Source organism: Balaenoptera acutorostrata, chromosome 6 (assembly GCF_949987535.1).
Source record: "Balaenoptera acutorostrata chromosome 6, mBalAcu1.1, whole genome shotgun sequence".
Lineage (NCBI taxonomy): Eukaryota > Metazoa > Chordata > Mammalia > Artiodactyla > Balaenopteridae > Balaenoptera > Balaenoptera acutorostrata.
The window spans coordinates 107,979,310-107,993,031 of record NC_080069.1 but is presented as its reverse complement, the minus strand read 5'-3'; the positions used below and the strand labels follow the sequence as shown (position 1 = coordinate 107,993,031).

General features: G+C 41.7%; 1 protein-coding gene across 3 annotated transcripts in view; it reads left to right on the top strand.

Moving 5' to 3' along the window:
• The window catches only part of ASTN2 (astrotactin 2), a 913,616-nt gene that overhangs the window by 569,972 nt on the left and 329,922 nt on the right, over positions 1–13,722 (top strand). For all 3 annotated transcript variants that reach the window (XM_057548646.1, XM_057548645.1, XM_028165454.2), the window contains one exon: positions 9,460–9,626. In XM_057548646.1, the coding sequence (XP_057404629.1) occupies positions 9,460–9,626 (167 nt within the window). The remainder of the gene's footprint in view (positions 1–9,459; positions 9,627–13,722) is intronic.

The following is a 13,722-nucleotide window of genomic DNA, read 5'->3' as shown; positions in this document are numbered from 1 at the left end:
CCCGCCCATGCTAATAAAGGCCAAGGAGGGAACTAGATTCCATCCTTGGCAGGCTGTACTGAGACCATCTGCCAACCCAGTTCCCCCTTCCTGCTGGGGTGGTGTCAGACAAGGTCAAGTAAGGAGCCAGGACTTTAATCCCCACTGAGAGGTAATGAGCAACCCTCCTACCCCCATCCAAGGTCCATCCAGTGTCAGTGGAGACTAAATAAAGAGCCTGGACTTCACCCCAACCTTCAGTAATAGGGTACTCTTCCCCTCCCTGCTGAGGTATGGCCAGAGGAGGCCTAGTAGAAAGTCAGGACCATTGACCATTGATCAGTAGTGACGAAGCCACCCTCCATCCCACCCAGATGGTGTCAGTGGGGAACAGTAACTCAGCACACCTACCACTCCCATCCAGGAAACTATCAGTGGAGTCCTCATAGGGAGTCAGCTTCCCACAACCCCCCAGCAGTAATGAGGACCCTTCCCTCTTGGGTATCAGTGGAGGCCAAGTGGGGAAACTGGGATTCTGCCTCCCCCTGACAATAACAAGGTGTGTCTCCCCTTTCGCCTGCTGGAGCAGTGTCAGAAAAAGCCAGATTTAAAAAAACATGTTTAAGATTCAGAATTTTAAAAATAATATACCATAATGTCCCAAATAGCTAGGTTTCCATTGGGAATCACTTGTCATACCAAGAACTAGGGAGATCTCAAACAGAATGAAAAGAGACAACCAGTAAATGCCACTACCAAGATAACAGAGATATTAGAATTATCTGACAAATATGTTGGAATAGCCATCATAAAAATGCTTAAGCAAGCAATTATACGCACAAATGGAAAAAAAAAATCTCAGCCAAGAAGTAAAAGATATAAAGGAGAAGCAAATGGAAATTATGTAACTGAAAAATACAATAATTGATTTACAAAATGCAGTGGATTGACTCACCAGCAGAATGGAGAGGACAGGGAAATAATCAATGAACTGAAAGATAGAACAGTAGAAATTACCTACTCTGAACATCAAGAGAAAATAGATTGGAAAAGAAAATGAACACAGTTTCATGGGCCTGTGGGACTGTGAAAAAAGATCTAACATTTGTGTCATTGGGGGCCCGGAAGAAGAGAAGAAAGAGAGCAGGACTAAAAAAGTACTCAAAGAAATTATGGCTAAAAACTTCCAATTTAGCAAAATGACTCATTCTACAGATTCAAAAAGCTGAGCAAACTCAAGGATAAACACAAAGAAATCCACACCAACACATCATAGTCAAATTTCTGAAAATATCTTTAGTTTTTCAAAAGAAAAAATCTTAAAAGCAAGGGGAGAGAGATGACATCTATAGGGGAAACACAATTTGAATGATGGTGGAATTCTCATAAGAAATCATGGAGGCCAGAAGGAAGTGGCACAACATTTTTCAACTGCTAAATAAAAAAGAGCTGTCAATCCAGAATCCTATGTCCAATAAAATATCCTTTAGAAATGAAGGAGAAATGAAGACATTCTCAGGTGAAGGAAACCTAAGAAAATTTGTCACCTGCAGACTTAGTCTAAATAAATGGCTAATGAAAGTTACCAAACAGAAAGGAAGTCATAAAAGAAGGGATCTTGGAACACTGGGAAGGAAGAAAACACAGTTAGCAAAAATATAGGTAAATGCATTAGACCTTCCTTCTCCTCTTGACTTATCTTCATTGTGTTTGATGGTTAAAGCCAAAATGATAGCAGTATCTGATGTGATTCTACATACAGTCTACCCAATATCTCCAGGTTTCACATCCACGGATTCCACCAACCTCTGATGTAAATTTCCCAGCTGGTTGAATTTGTGGATGGGAAACCTGCAGTTGTGGAGGGCTGAGTGTATTTATTGGACCAGGCCATATGAGGGACTTGAGCATCGGTGGAGGTTGGTATCTGTGTGGACTCCTGGAACCAATCTGCTATGGATACCAAGGGACAACTGTATATTTAGAGGAATATTTAAGAAAATTATGTTATAAATGGGAGAGGATAAAGGGACATAAAAAGAAGTAAGCTTTCTTTTTTAAAAAAAATTATTTATTTTTATTTTTGGCTGCGTTGGGTCTTCGTTGCTGCATGCAAGCTTTCTCTAGTTGCGGTGAGCGGGGGCTACTCTTCGTTGCAGTGCACGGGTTTCTCATTGCGGTGGCTTCTCTTGTTGCAGAGCATGGGCTCTAGGTGCGTGGGCTTCAGCAGTTGTGGCATGCAGGCTCAGTAGTTGTGGCTCGTGGGCTCTAGAGTGCAGGCTCGGTAGTTGTGGCACATGGGCTCAGTTGCTCTGTGGCATGTGGGATCTTCCCAGACCAGGGCTCGAACCCATGTCCCCTGCATTGGCAGGTGGATTCTTGACCACTGCGCCACCAGGGAAGTCCCAAGAGAAGTAAGCTTTCTACACATGACTTAAACTGGTAAAATAATGGTACCAGTACACTATGGTAAGTTATGCATACTAGAACAACCACTAAAAACTTTACAAAGAGATGTACCCCCAAAATATTATAGATAAATTAAAAAGAATTTCTAAAAAATGTTCAAGTAACCCACAGGAAGGTAAGACAAAGAAAGCAGAGAAATGAAAAGCAGAGATGAGAAAACAGAAAGTAAACCAGTAGACTTAAGTTCTAAACTATCAGTAATCATGTTAAATGTAAATGATCTAAATACACAAATTAAAAGACAGAAATTGGCAGAGTGGGTTAAAAATCATGACCCAAATATATGCTCTCTACAAGACATTCACTGCACATATAATGATTTAGGCAGGTTGAAAGTAAACCGATCAGAAAAGACATATATATAACAAACAAAAGCAGGAGCAGCTATATTAATATCATATAAAGTGGGCCTTAGAGCAAAGAAAGTTATCAGAGAAGGACACTGTATAATAACGAAAGGGTTGTCCACCAGGAAGACATAGAAATCATAGATATTTATGCATCAAACAACAGAGCTGCAAAATATATGAAGCAAAAACTAATTGAACTGAAAGGAAAAATAGACTAATCCACAGTTATAGTTGGAGCCTTCCACACCCCTCCCTCAACAACTGATACAACACTTAGACAGAAAGTTAGCAATGTTATAGATTAGGTTTGTAACACCTGCAACCAAAAGGATCTAGTTAACATTTATAGAACACTCTGTGCAGCAACAACAGAATACACATTCTTTTTAAGTACCTATGGGACATGTACTGATATAGACCATATTCTGGGCCTTGGTAAAAGGCTCAACAAATTTAAAGAATTTAAATCATACAGAGTGTGTTCTCCAGCCATCACAGAATCAAACTAGAAAGCGATAACAGATAACAAAAAAAAAATCTCTAAATACTTGGAAACTACACATTTCTAAATAATCCATGGGTTGAGAGGAAGTCTCAAGGGCAATTAAAAATACATTGAACTGAATGAAATAAAAATACAGTATATCAAAATTTGTGGGACACAGCTAGCACAGTAATTCATCTTTTCCTTAAAGTCTTTATATTTAATAAAGAGGAAATTTACAACCATAAATGCATACATTAGTTAAAAAGTTTCAGATTAATAATCTAAGTTCCCACCTCAAGAACCTACAAAAAGGAGAACAAAAGAAGCTCAAAGCAAACAGAAGAAAGGAAATCAGTGCAATTGAAAACAGAAAAATAAAGTCAATGAAACCAAAAAAAAAAAAAAGATTCTTTGAAAATGTCAAGAAAATTGAAAAAAGATAAACAAAATAGCAAGAATTTTAAAGAAAAGAAGAGGGAAGACACAAGTTACCAACATCAGGAATGAGACGGATAATGTAACTACAGACCCTGCAGATGTCAAAAGGATTAATAAAGGACTGTTGCAAATAGCTATATACACATACATTTGACAACCTAGATGAAATGGATTAATTCCTTGAAAAATGAAAAATATCACAACTCACCCAATATGAAATAGATATTTGAGTAGCCCTATAACTATTAAGAAAATTGAAATTGTAACTTAAAAACTCCCCCAAAAGAAATCTCTAAGCTTGGGTAGTTTCCCTGGAGATGTAAACCTCAGTGTAAGTCTCACACCTCATACAAAAATTAACTTGAAGTGTATCACAGAATTAACTGTAAAACGTAAAGCTATAACACTTCTAGAACACACACATACACACACACGAGAAAATATTTGAGATTTGAGCTTGGCAAAGAGTTCTTAGATTCCAAGATATAGATTTTATGATACATAAAAGAGAAAATAACTTGGATTTCATCAAAATTAGAAACATTTGCTCTGTGAAAGCTCAGTTGAAGAAGATGAGAAGACAAATTACAGAGTGGGAGAGAAAATATTTGCAAACTGCACATTTGACAAAAGTCTAGTGTCTGGAATATATAAAGAACTCCCAAACCTTAACAATTAAAAACAAACAATCCAATTAGAAAATGAACAAAAGACATTGAGAGACATCTCACTGAAAAGGATATAAAGATGGAAAATAAACACAAAAGATGTTCAGCATCATTAACGATTAGAGACATACAAATTAAAACCACAGCGGATGGGCTTCCCTGATGGCGCAGTGGTTAAGAATCCGCCTGCCAATGCAGGGGACACGGGTTCGAGCCCTGGTCCGGGAAAATCCCACATGCCGCAGAGCAGCTAAGCCCGTGCGCCATGCCTGCGCTCTAGAGCCTGCACTCTAGAGTCTGCGAGCCACAACTACTGAAGCCTGCGCACCTAGAGCCTGTGCTCCGCAACAAGAGAAGCCGCCGCAGTGAGAAGCCTGCGCACTGCAACAAAGAGTAGCCCCCACTTGACGCAACTAAAGAAAGCCCATGTGCAGCAACGAAGACCCACCGCAGCCAAAAGTAAATGAATGAATGAATGAATGAATGAAAAAACACAGTGGAGGTATTATTACACACCTGTCAGGATGTGTAAATAAAATGAAAAATATTGACGACATCAAATGCTGATGAGGATGTGGAGAAACTGGATTGCTTATGTTTTGCTAGTGGGGATTTAAAATAGTACAACCACCCTGAAAAAGTTTGGCAGCTTCCTAAAAATATTAAACATGTAACTACCATACAACCCAGAAATTATACTCCATGGCTTTTTTTCCCCAGAGACATGAAAATGTATGTCCACACAAAAACTTGCACACTAATGTTTATAGCAACATTATTCATAATAGCCAAGAACTGGAAACAACCCACATGTCCTTCATCAGGCAAACAGTTAAACTATAGTCCATCCATAGCATGGCATAATACTCTGCAATATAAAAGGGACTAAATATTGATACATGAAGATACCTGGGTGAATATGAGAATTATGCTAAGTGAAAAAAAACCCTAAAAGGTCACAAACTATATGGTTTTATTTATGTAACATTCTTGGAAATGACAACATTATAGAAATGGAGAGCATATTAGTGGTTGCCAAGTATTAAGGAAGGGAGTCAAGTGAGCAGTGGCTATGGCTTTAAAAAGGCAAGAGGAGGAATCTATGTAGTGATGGAAATGTTTTGTGTCTTGATTATCAATGTATATATCCTGGTTGTGATATTTTGATATAGTTTTGCAAGATATTACTATTGAGGAAAACTGGTAATCCTCTGGATCTCTCTGTATTGTATTATTTCTTACAGTTGCATGTGAATCTATAAGCATCTCAAAATTGTAATATATATAACTAAAAAAAAAAAAAGCACAGGCCTCTGACTGGATTTGGCCTACAGACCATAGTGTGCCAACTTCTGGCTTAAGTGATTTGGTCCCTTTCTACGTCTCACCCCTTGCCTTGTGCTAACATTGCTTCCCCCTGTCTCACGGAGCTTCCGCTGCATTGGCTTCCTCTTTCCGTGGACAAGGCCAACACTGTTCCTGCCTCAGGACTTTCATACTTGCTGTTCCTTCTTGGATAACTCTTCCCACTTATACTCACCTGGGAGATTCCACTTATTATTCAGGCTTAGTTCAAGTGCTCAGTGTATGCCTCCTTTACTCCATCCCCGTTCACTTTTTATCATATTGCACTTTTGTTGTACTTTTTTACTCTATGAAATAATCATTTTACTTCTTGTTAATTATTTGTCTTCTCCCTAGAGTTTAAGCTCCATGAGAGCAGGGTCTTGCTTGCCTTCTTTACTACAGCATGTCCAGCACCCAGCATCTTTGCTTAGCACTGAGTAGATGTTCAATATACATTTGTTAAATGATCCAAAGAAGGACTTATATGGATGAGAAAGAAAAGATAAGCGGATAGTCCCAGTTAGGTTTTATGGGACGGAATGGGTTCCTTCATTTATCATTTGTTCCACTTACCCATTCATTTATCCTTCATTTATTGAGTGCCTATTGTGTGCCAGGTTCTAAGCCAGATTCTTTAGGTTGTTTTCTCATAGGGTTGCCAGAAATGCCTCCCAGAGAGGCATTCTTATTTCCATCTTACAGATGAGGAGCCTGAGGGCTGCCTGTGAGGTGAAGCTCTTGCCTAGATGCTCAGTGTCAAAGGCCTGTGTGCAATTCAGGACTAACATCAGTCCTACTGGTCCCATCCTCAAGGTGTTACCTCCATTTAAGGAAGAAAAGCTGAGGCCCAATTAGGTTCAGGGTCACCGGGCGGGTGAGTGGTATACCTGAGAAGAGTTCTGACCTTCCTCTCTCTAGTACACCAGAATCTCCCTTTTGCCCCAATGACATTCATCTCTTTCCTCTAAGAAGACATCCCCGACCCAAGCCTCCCTACTCCAATATTCCCCACTCAATCACATTTGCAGAATTTCCATTTTCCCATTCAAGTTATACTGTGCTTCTTCATGTTTGCTTTATAACTAGTGCCCTGTCTGACAGATATGTGTATTTCTCATTTCTCAAACTAGATCCTAAGCTTCTTAATCATACCCAGAACGGCAGCTACCATTTGCCGATCACTGTGCCAAGCACTTGATACATTTATCTCACTGTTATTAGTTATCTTTTGCTGTGTAACAGATTATCCCCAAATTGGGCACCTTAAAACAAAAAGCATTTATTATCTCACACCATTTTTAAGGATTCGAAATTTAAGAGTGGCTTAGCAAACTGGGTGGTTTAAGAAAATAGCAATGTATTTTCTCAAGGTTCTGGAGGCCAGGAATCTGAAATCAAGATTGTCAGTAGGGTCCTCCTCCCTCAAAGGGCTCCAGGGGAGAAAGCATTCTTGTCTCTCCGGCTTCTGGCTGCTGCAGGATTTGGTGACTTGTGGCCACGTGGCTCCAATCTGCGCTCTATCCCCACGTGGTCCTTTGCATGTGTGTAATCTCTCTGTGCCTCTTTTTATAAGGACATTTGTGACAGCATTTAGAGCTACCTAGATAATCCCGATTAGTCTCATCATCTCAAGAGCTTTAATATAATTCCGTCTGCAAAACAACGTTACCATAGAAGGTAACATTCACAGGTTTCAAGGGTTAAGATGGGGACGTATCTTTGGGAGCCATTACTAGCCCTGCCACACCACCTCATAGGTTTGCCATAAGGATTAACTACTTAGATACAGTGTTTAGATTATGCCTGGAATATAGAACATATTGTTTTAAAGAATAAAAGTGGTAGGCAATCAGTGGGGGGTGGAAAGAACTGTGAGTAATACCCCGCCCCAGATATCTCCTGTTACCTGGTGAGAAGGTCAGCCCTTCCTTCCAGCACTCACCCCTCCATCTCTGCAGACAGACGACCCAGCCCCAGGTACCAGCACACAGCTCCCAATGACCCCATGACTAGGTGCCTTTCGGTCTGACAGTGAATGTTCTGAGCCAAGCAGGGGCCTCCTCTGAGCTTATATTAATATGTACAGCACTTCACTCCCATAGAAAATTGATTTTTCTTTTTAAGCATAAAATGTAGCCAGTTTTATAACCTTTCTGCAGCTTGACAAAGGCCATTTATAACCAACTCTCTCTGTCACCCTTCCTGGCGCCCGTCTCAAATATCTTGGAGAACTCTCTCGTGCATCTGTAATTATGAATTCTTCTTAGGCAAAATTTAATTTCTAAGAGAGATGACCTTTTTTTGTTATTGTGGTTTTTGTAAATTAATTTTGGGGGGGGGTGTGTTTTGTTATTGATGTTGTTCAGGATGACGGCTTGGGCAGGGGACGAGGGAGCTGGTTGGGAGGAGAGGAACATTGGGAGGGCATTTTAATCAGCGATGTCCAGTGATGGATGAGGGGGACCGGGCTCTGGGTGTTAATCTTGGTGGACACAGGAAATGCCAGCAGGGTGACTGAAATTAAAACCTAGTACCTCATTTTCCTCTCCCAAACGCAGGAGAATTGGAACTTCTTCTCCATCTGCTGGACTGGAGATGAGCTCAGCCTCATCAAATGATGGGAAACTAAATTAAATAAATAGGTGGTTTTACCGAGGGTATAAGAGCTTCCATTTACGGAGCACTTAGCAGGTACACCCTTAGCTGGGCACACCAGAAGAGCATTCGACTGAGGTCACTCAAGGTTGGAATCGTTGGGGTTTTTAAGGGACCAGAGGGCAACCCGTTTGGTTACCTGGAGGAAAGTGCACATGGCCTGGCAGAGGGTTTGATATCATCTGCAGAGGACCTTGGCTGTCAGCTTTAGGAAGATTCACTTTGTTGTTGTTTAGAATTCATTTATTTACTTAAGCTGGGGAGTGATACTACTTAGAAATGTCACTCTGGAGACCATTAGGAGGATGGTATACAGCAGGCCAGACTGCAGACCAGCAGACTGTTTAGGAGGCCTTTGTGAAGATGCAGGAGTCTCATTTAGGACTTCAGGTACTAGGATGGAGAAGAGGTGACACATTCAAGACAGGAAGGAAGAGAACTCACATTTGAGGAGTACCAAATTTCATGCCAAATTCTGAAGTAAGTTATGCAGCCCCTGTGGTCCAACTTAAGCTTGACAACAAATCCACAGATGCAGGTGCTAGGCTCGTTTAACAGATAAGGAAGTTGAAGCTCAGAGAGGGCGAGTAACTTGCCCCAGATCACACAGGGAGAAGGGGAAGATCTGGAATTTAAACTCATATTGGTAAAAGCTCTTTAAAATATATCTGGCTGCCTCCCATGGTGACCCTACTGGACAATAATAATAAACACAATAATGATGATGATCCCAGCAATATCAGTATTCATAGCAGCTCACATTTGCTGTATGGTTGCCATATGAGCCACAGAGTTCTAAGTACTTTGCACACACCATCTCCCTTCATTCTCACAACTTTACAAGATAGATATCGACAAAAGCTTCATTTTACAGGTGGGCATACTGAGGTTCAGAGAGGTAAAGGACTTTATCCAAGGCCACACAGCTATTAGTTGGTCAAATGAGACTTTGAGCCTGTCTCTACAGTCCCAACACCTGCCCCTTTTCAGAAGGTGGGAGGAGAGGGCGTGATGAGACCCTCCACTTCTTCAGCTGTAACCAACTTGTTGCTGTCTCTCTGAGCAGTGCCCTGAGGAGCTGAAGCCCATGAAGGACGGCTCCGGCTGCTATGATCACTCCCAAGGCATCGACTGCTCCGATGGCTTCAACGGTGGCTGCGAGCAGCTGTGCCTGCAGCAAACACTGCCTTTGCCCTACGATGCCACCTCCAGCACCATCTTCATGTTCTGCGGGTGAGTCTCTGTCCCCGAGGCCCGGCCTCTCCCTTCACAGCAGTGGGAGGGATGCAGAAAAAAGATCAGGAACTACAGCCTGGCCCAGCTGGGACTGACCTTCAATGAAAGGGCCTTTCTGCCTCTGCTTTTTCAGCCCAAGAGGAAAAAGGCAACAATATAACCTTTTGTTGGGGATTGAAAAGAAGAATGGAAGAAGAAAAATAAATAATTGATTAATGGTTATAACAAACGGAATCCTTGCTCAGGCTGCAACCTAGGGTCAGGATTTTTTTCTGCAAAAGTCTCTTGCCCCTTCTGCATCACCCTGTAGACCCGGTCAGTGTATTTTGGAGACAAAAGCAGGCACCTTGAAGCTGTCCCTGAGAAACCAGCAGGTGTGGTGCTTAAGAACAGGGGCTTAGCCCAGGCTTTCAACTTTCTTATTTCAGGGATTAAGCAGTGCCAAGTTCAGAGGTTACCCCCTCTTTGTCCTAATGCTCCTATCAATAATGATAATTAATTGGGGGAGGTGAGGTGGAAAAGAAACAATGCAGGCAAAGCTCAAAGTTCTCACTCATGCTAAGAAATCAGCTGTTTTAAACTTAGTATGAGACTGAAAGAGGGGGTCACGTTAGGACCAACTTGCTGAGTGACCTGGGACAAGTCGCTGTCCCTCTCTGGGCTGCAGTTTGACGACGTGTGAAATGAGATCTTTGGATAACGACGCCTAATAGTTGTTCCAATTTATCTTGTTCTCCTTGTTGAAAAAGTCTGCAGTGGGAGTTACCTCTGCCATGGAGAGCTTCTAGCATAGCATTTGGTCCTCAGCAGTCACTCGAGAAAATGTCAGCCTTTTTTCTTCTCTTCATTCCTTTTCTGATGATGTCTTCATATTAGAAAAGTTGCTCATTTTTTGACATTCTGTGACACAGAAAAATAATTCTTTGCTTGTGCAAGATGGTTGGTCATTGAAGGGTGCTCAGTGCTTTACTAAGATAGAAAAGCAGAGTAAAGCATAAACAAACTTTTCAGTCCTACGTGTTACGAAAGAGGAGGTGGGGGAATGTGTATGGGTTTAATCTCAGTTTAACAGAAAACTAATTTTACCTGCATGGATCTAGTCCACGGAGTCTGGTTTTCCTTCTGGGGCTTATTTCAGGGGCTCCAGCCCCATTTACACTGGGTGCTGCAGGTGCCCTTGAGCAGTTGTTAAAGCAACTTGCCGGAGGCCCTAGATATGTATCAGTAAGATAAATAAGAAACAAAGTATTGTATGCAGACCTGAATTTATAGGGTCTCTCCTCAGTTTAAGTGACTGCAGGGCAGTGTGGAGTAAATTATGTGTGGGCTTAAATCTGAGACTTGAATAGTAAATCAGCTGTGTTCTTATCATTGTTATTGCACTTGGGGGTAGAAGTGTCCTTCTGTTGCGAATTACAGTAACAGCAGGGGCAACGGCAGTAATGGATTTTGACTTAGAAACTGTCACCACCGTTCATCCCTAGCACACTGCAGCAGTCAAGGGGAATCAGTAGACTTGGGTTCTAATCCTAACTCTAACTTTCTCTTAAACATCAGGCAACTCTCAGGACCCCTGACCTTCAGTTTCTCCATCTCTAAAATTTTAATAATATCTACATTAACATACTGATGTTTGTGAAGATTGCAAAGTACATTTATTACTCTGTTCAGGCTAAGTAATGTGCCCAGGGTCACACGGCTGGTAATGTAGCTTACCACCTCTCGCTGTGTGACCTTAAACAAGGTACTTGACATCTCTATGCCTCAGTTTTCTCATCTGTAGAAAAGATGATAATAGCATCTCTCTATAGAGTTGCTATGAGGATTAAATGCATTACATTAATTACATCACAGTTTACATTAATATTTCTAAAGTCCTTTGGAACAGTGCCCTGCACAGAGTCAGCACTGGTGTGTATTTGTTAAATAAAATAGCTAAAGTGAATGATAGTAATGACAACAGCCCTCCACTTGCTCAGTGACCTGAGGTGCTCAACCTCTTAGTTTCCGGGTCTGTGAGACAAGGACAAACTAACCTTCCCTACCCAGAAAGGTGTCTTAAAGTTTTAAGTTAGACTGAATTGGGAGAGGGTGCTGTGAGCTGTTGAAGGTCATCCAAATGCTGATAAACAGGACAAAAACGAGAATAAAACTCAGGTCTCCTAAAACCAACTGCAATGTCAACATGCTTTGAAAATCGTGTATTAAGGATACAAATGAGAAGTCAGCCACACTTGTTAGAAGCACTGTAAACAAAACAACGAAAGCCATTAGCAGGTACTTGTGTGAAAGTTGGTCTAGAGAAGTAGCAGGCTACTGAATTAAACAAGGAAAACAAACCCTCGGTCTAGGGGACCTTGTCGACTTGCTCAGAGCTCTGTGCCTTTTCTGAGAGTTTCCTGGGTAGCACAGGTTTAATAAACCTATTTGCAGGCAGGTTAATAGTAGCAGCTAACACTTATTAAGCACTTCCTACATGCCATGACTGTGCTAAGTACTTTGATGACATTAGCCCGTTGAATTCTCATACCAACTCTACAAGGGAGGTACTAGTATTATGATCTCGATTTACTGTCAAGAAAACCAGGCACAGAGGGGCTCAGTGACTTACTCAAGGTCACACAGCTAATAAATAGGGGCGTCGAGATTCAAACCCAGTCCATGGGGCTCCAGTATTAGTGAAAACAGATCTGATATCACTCCTGGCCTCTGGCCACTCCCGGCCATGTGGTTTCGAGCAAATCACTAAACATCTCTGAGACTCTTGTTTCATGTAGAATCAGTTGTGATTGCAGCAGCGTTGGGAGGATTAATTGAAATCACATGTGCATAGAGGCCAGCACATGTAAGCACTCACTACATGGTAGCTATAATTAGTCTGATAGGTATAAAGCCATCTCATTTAATCCTCCAATGACTGAATTATATGTCCTGTTTACTGCTCTATCTATCTCCAGCACATTAGAACAGTGCCTGGCATGTAGTAGGTGCTCAATTAATAATTGTGAATTAAGTTCCTCAATTGACAGGGCTAAGGAAGTTGTTCACAGTCTGGCCTTTTCAGCTGTATTTCCAGCTACGTCCCTATTCCTGAATTAGGCATCTTGGCTTCAGCTTCTGGAGTGTTCAACACTGTTCCCTCTGCTTCTCCTCCTCTCTCCCCCCCACTACCCCCCATTTGTCCGTGGCCCTTTAGCTTGAATGCTCTGTTTCATCCTCAAGTCTTGGTATAGATCTTAACCTTCTTCAGCCAGTCTTCTCAGAGTCCCAAGAGAAGTCCAAAAGTGAGATGTGCAGTTACCGTGGAGCTGGGTATATAATGCCTTGCCCTTTCAAATGGATACCATTTAAATGTTGGCTTAATATTTATCAAATCTTAACATTTATAGGAAAGACTGTTTTTCTTGTCTTATATTAGTTTGTTTTTTTTGTTTTTTCTTTTCTACCCATAGGGCCCTCTTACCAGGGAAGGGCCATTGACATTTTGTCTCCAATTCTAATTTATCCCAGTGAAATCTTGACACCTCTTGCAGACTGGACCGCTGGCTGGCTGTTCTGGTTGTCAGCCCTAGTCAGGTCACGTTCCTCAAAACTGAGTCAAGCATCCTTTCTCTGGAGTCACACAGCCCCCCACCCCATGCTTCTCACTGTCGCAGCCCCATTGCTGTGTTGACTTACCTGCTTTCCTGTCTGGTCCCTGTCACACTGTAAACTCCTCATGAGCAGGGACTAGGTCTTAATCACCTGTGTGTCCCCGTTGTCACTGTTTGCCCAAGGACTTTTTCAAAGCCATAACTGTCAAATTAAAGAATTCATCCACCTAAGATTTGCTGCACCAACTCTGTGCCTGGTCTTTTGTGGGGTGATAAGAATGCAAAGAAGCATTGAGTACAAGTCCTTGCCCACCAGGGGCAAAGCGGACTCTGGGGACAGCTGTTTGAGCCTCACTTGGTCCTGATTGATGTTGATAGACTACAGGTAACAGTACGATAAGAGAAGCAGGTGGATTTGAGAGAGGTTGAGAAGGTCATTGGATACTAAGATGAAACATTTAGGATGAATCTTATGGGTGAGGAAGCATTTCTTCTCTCCA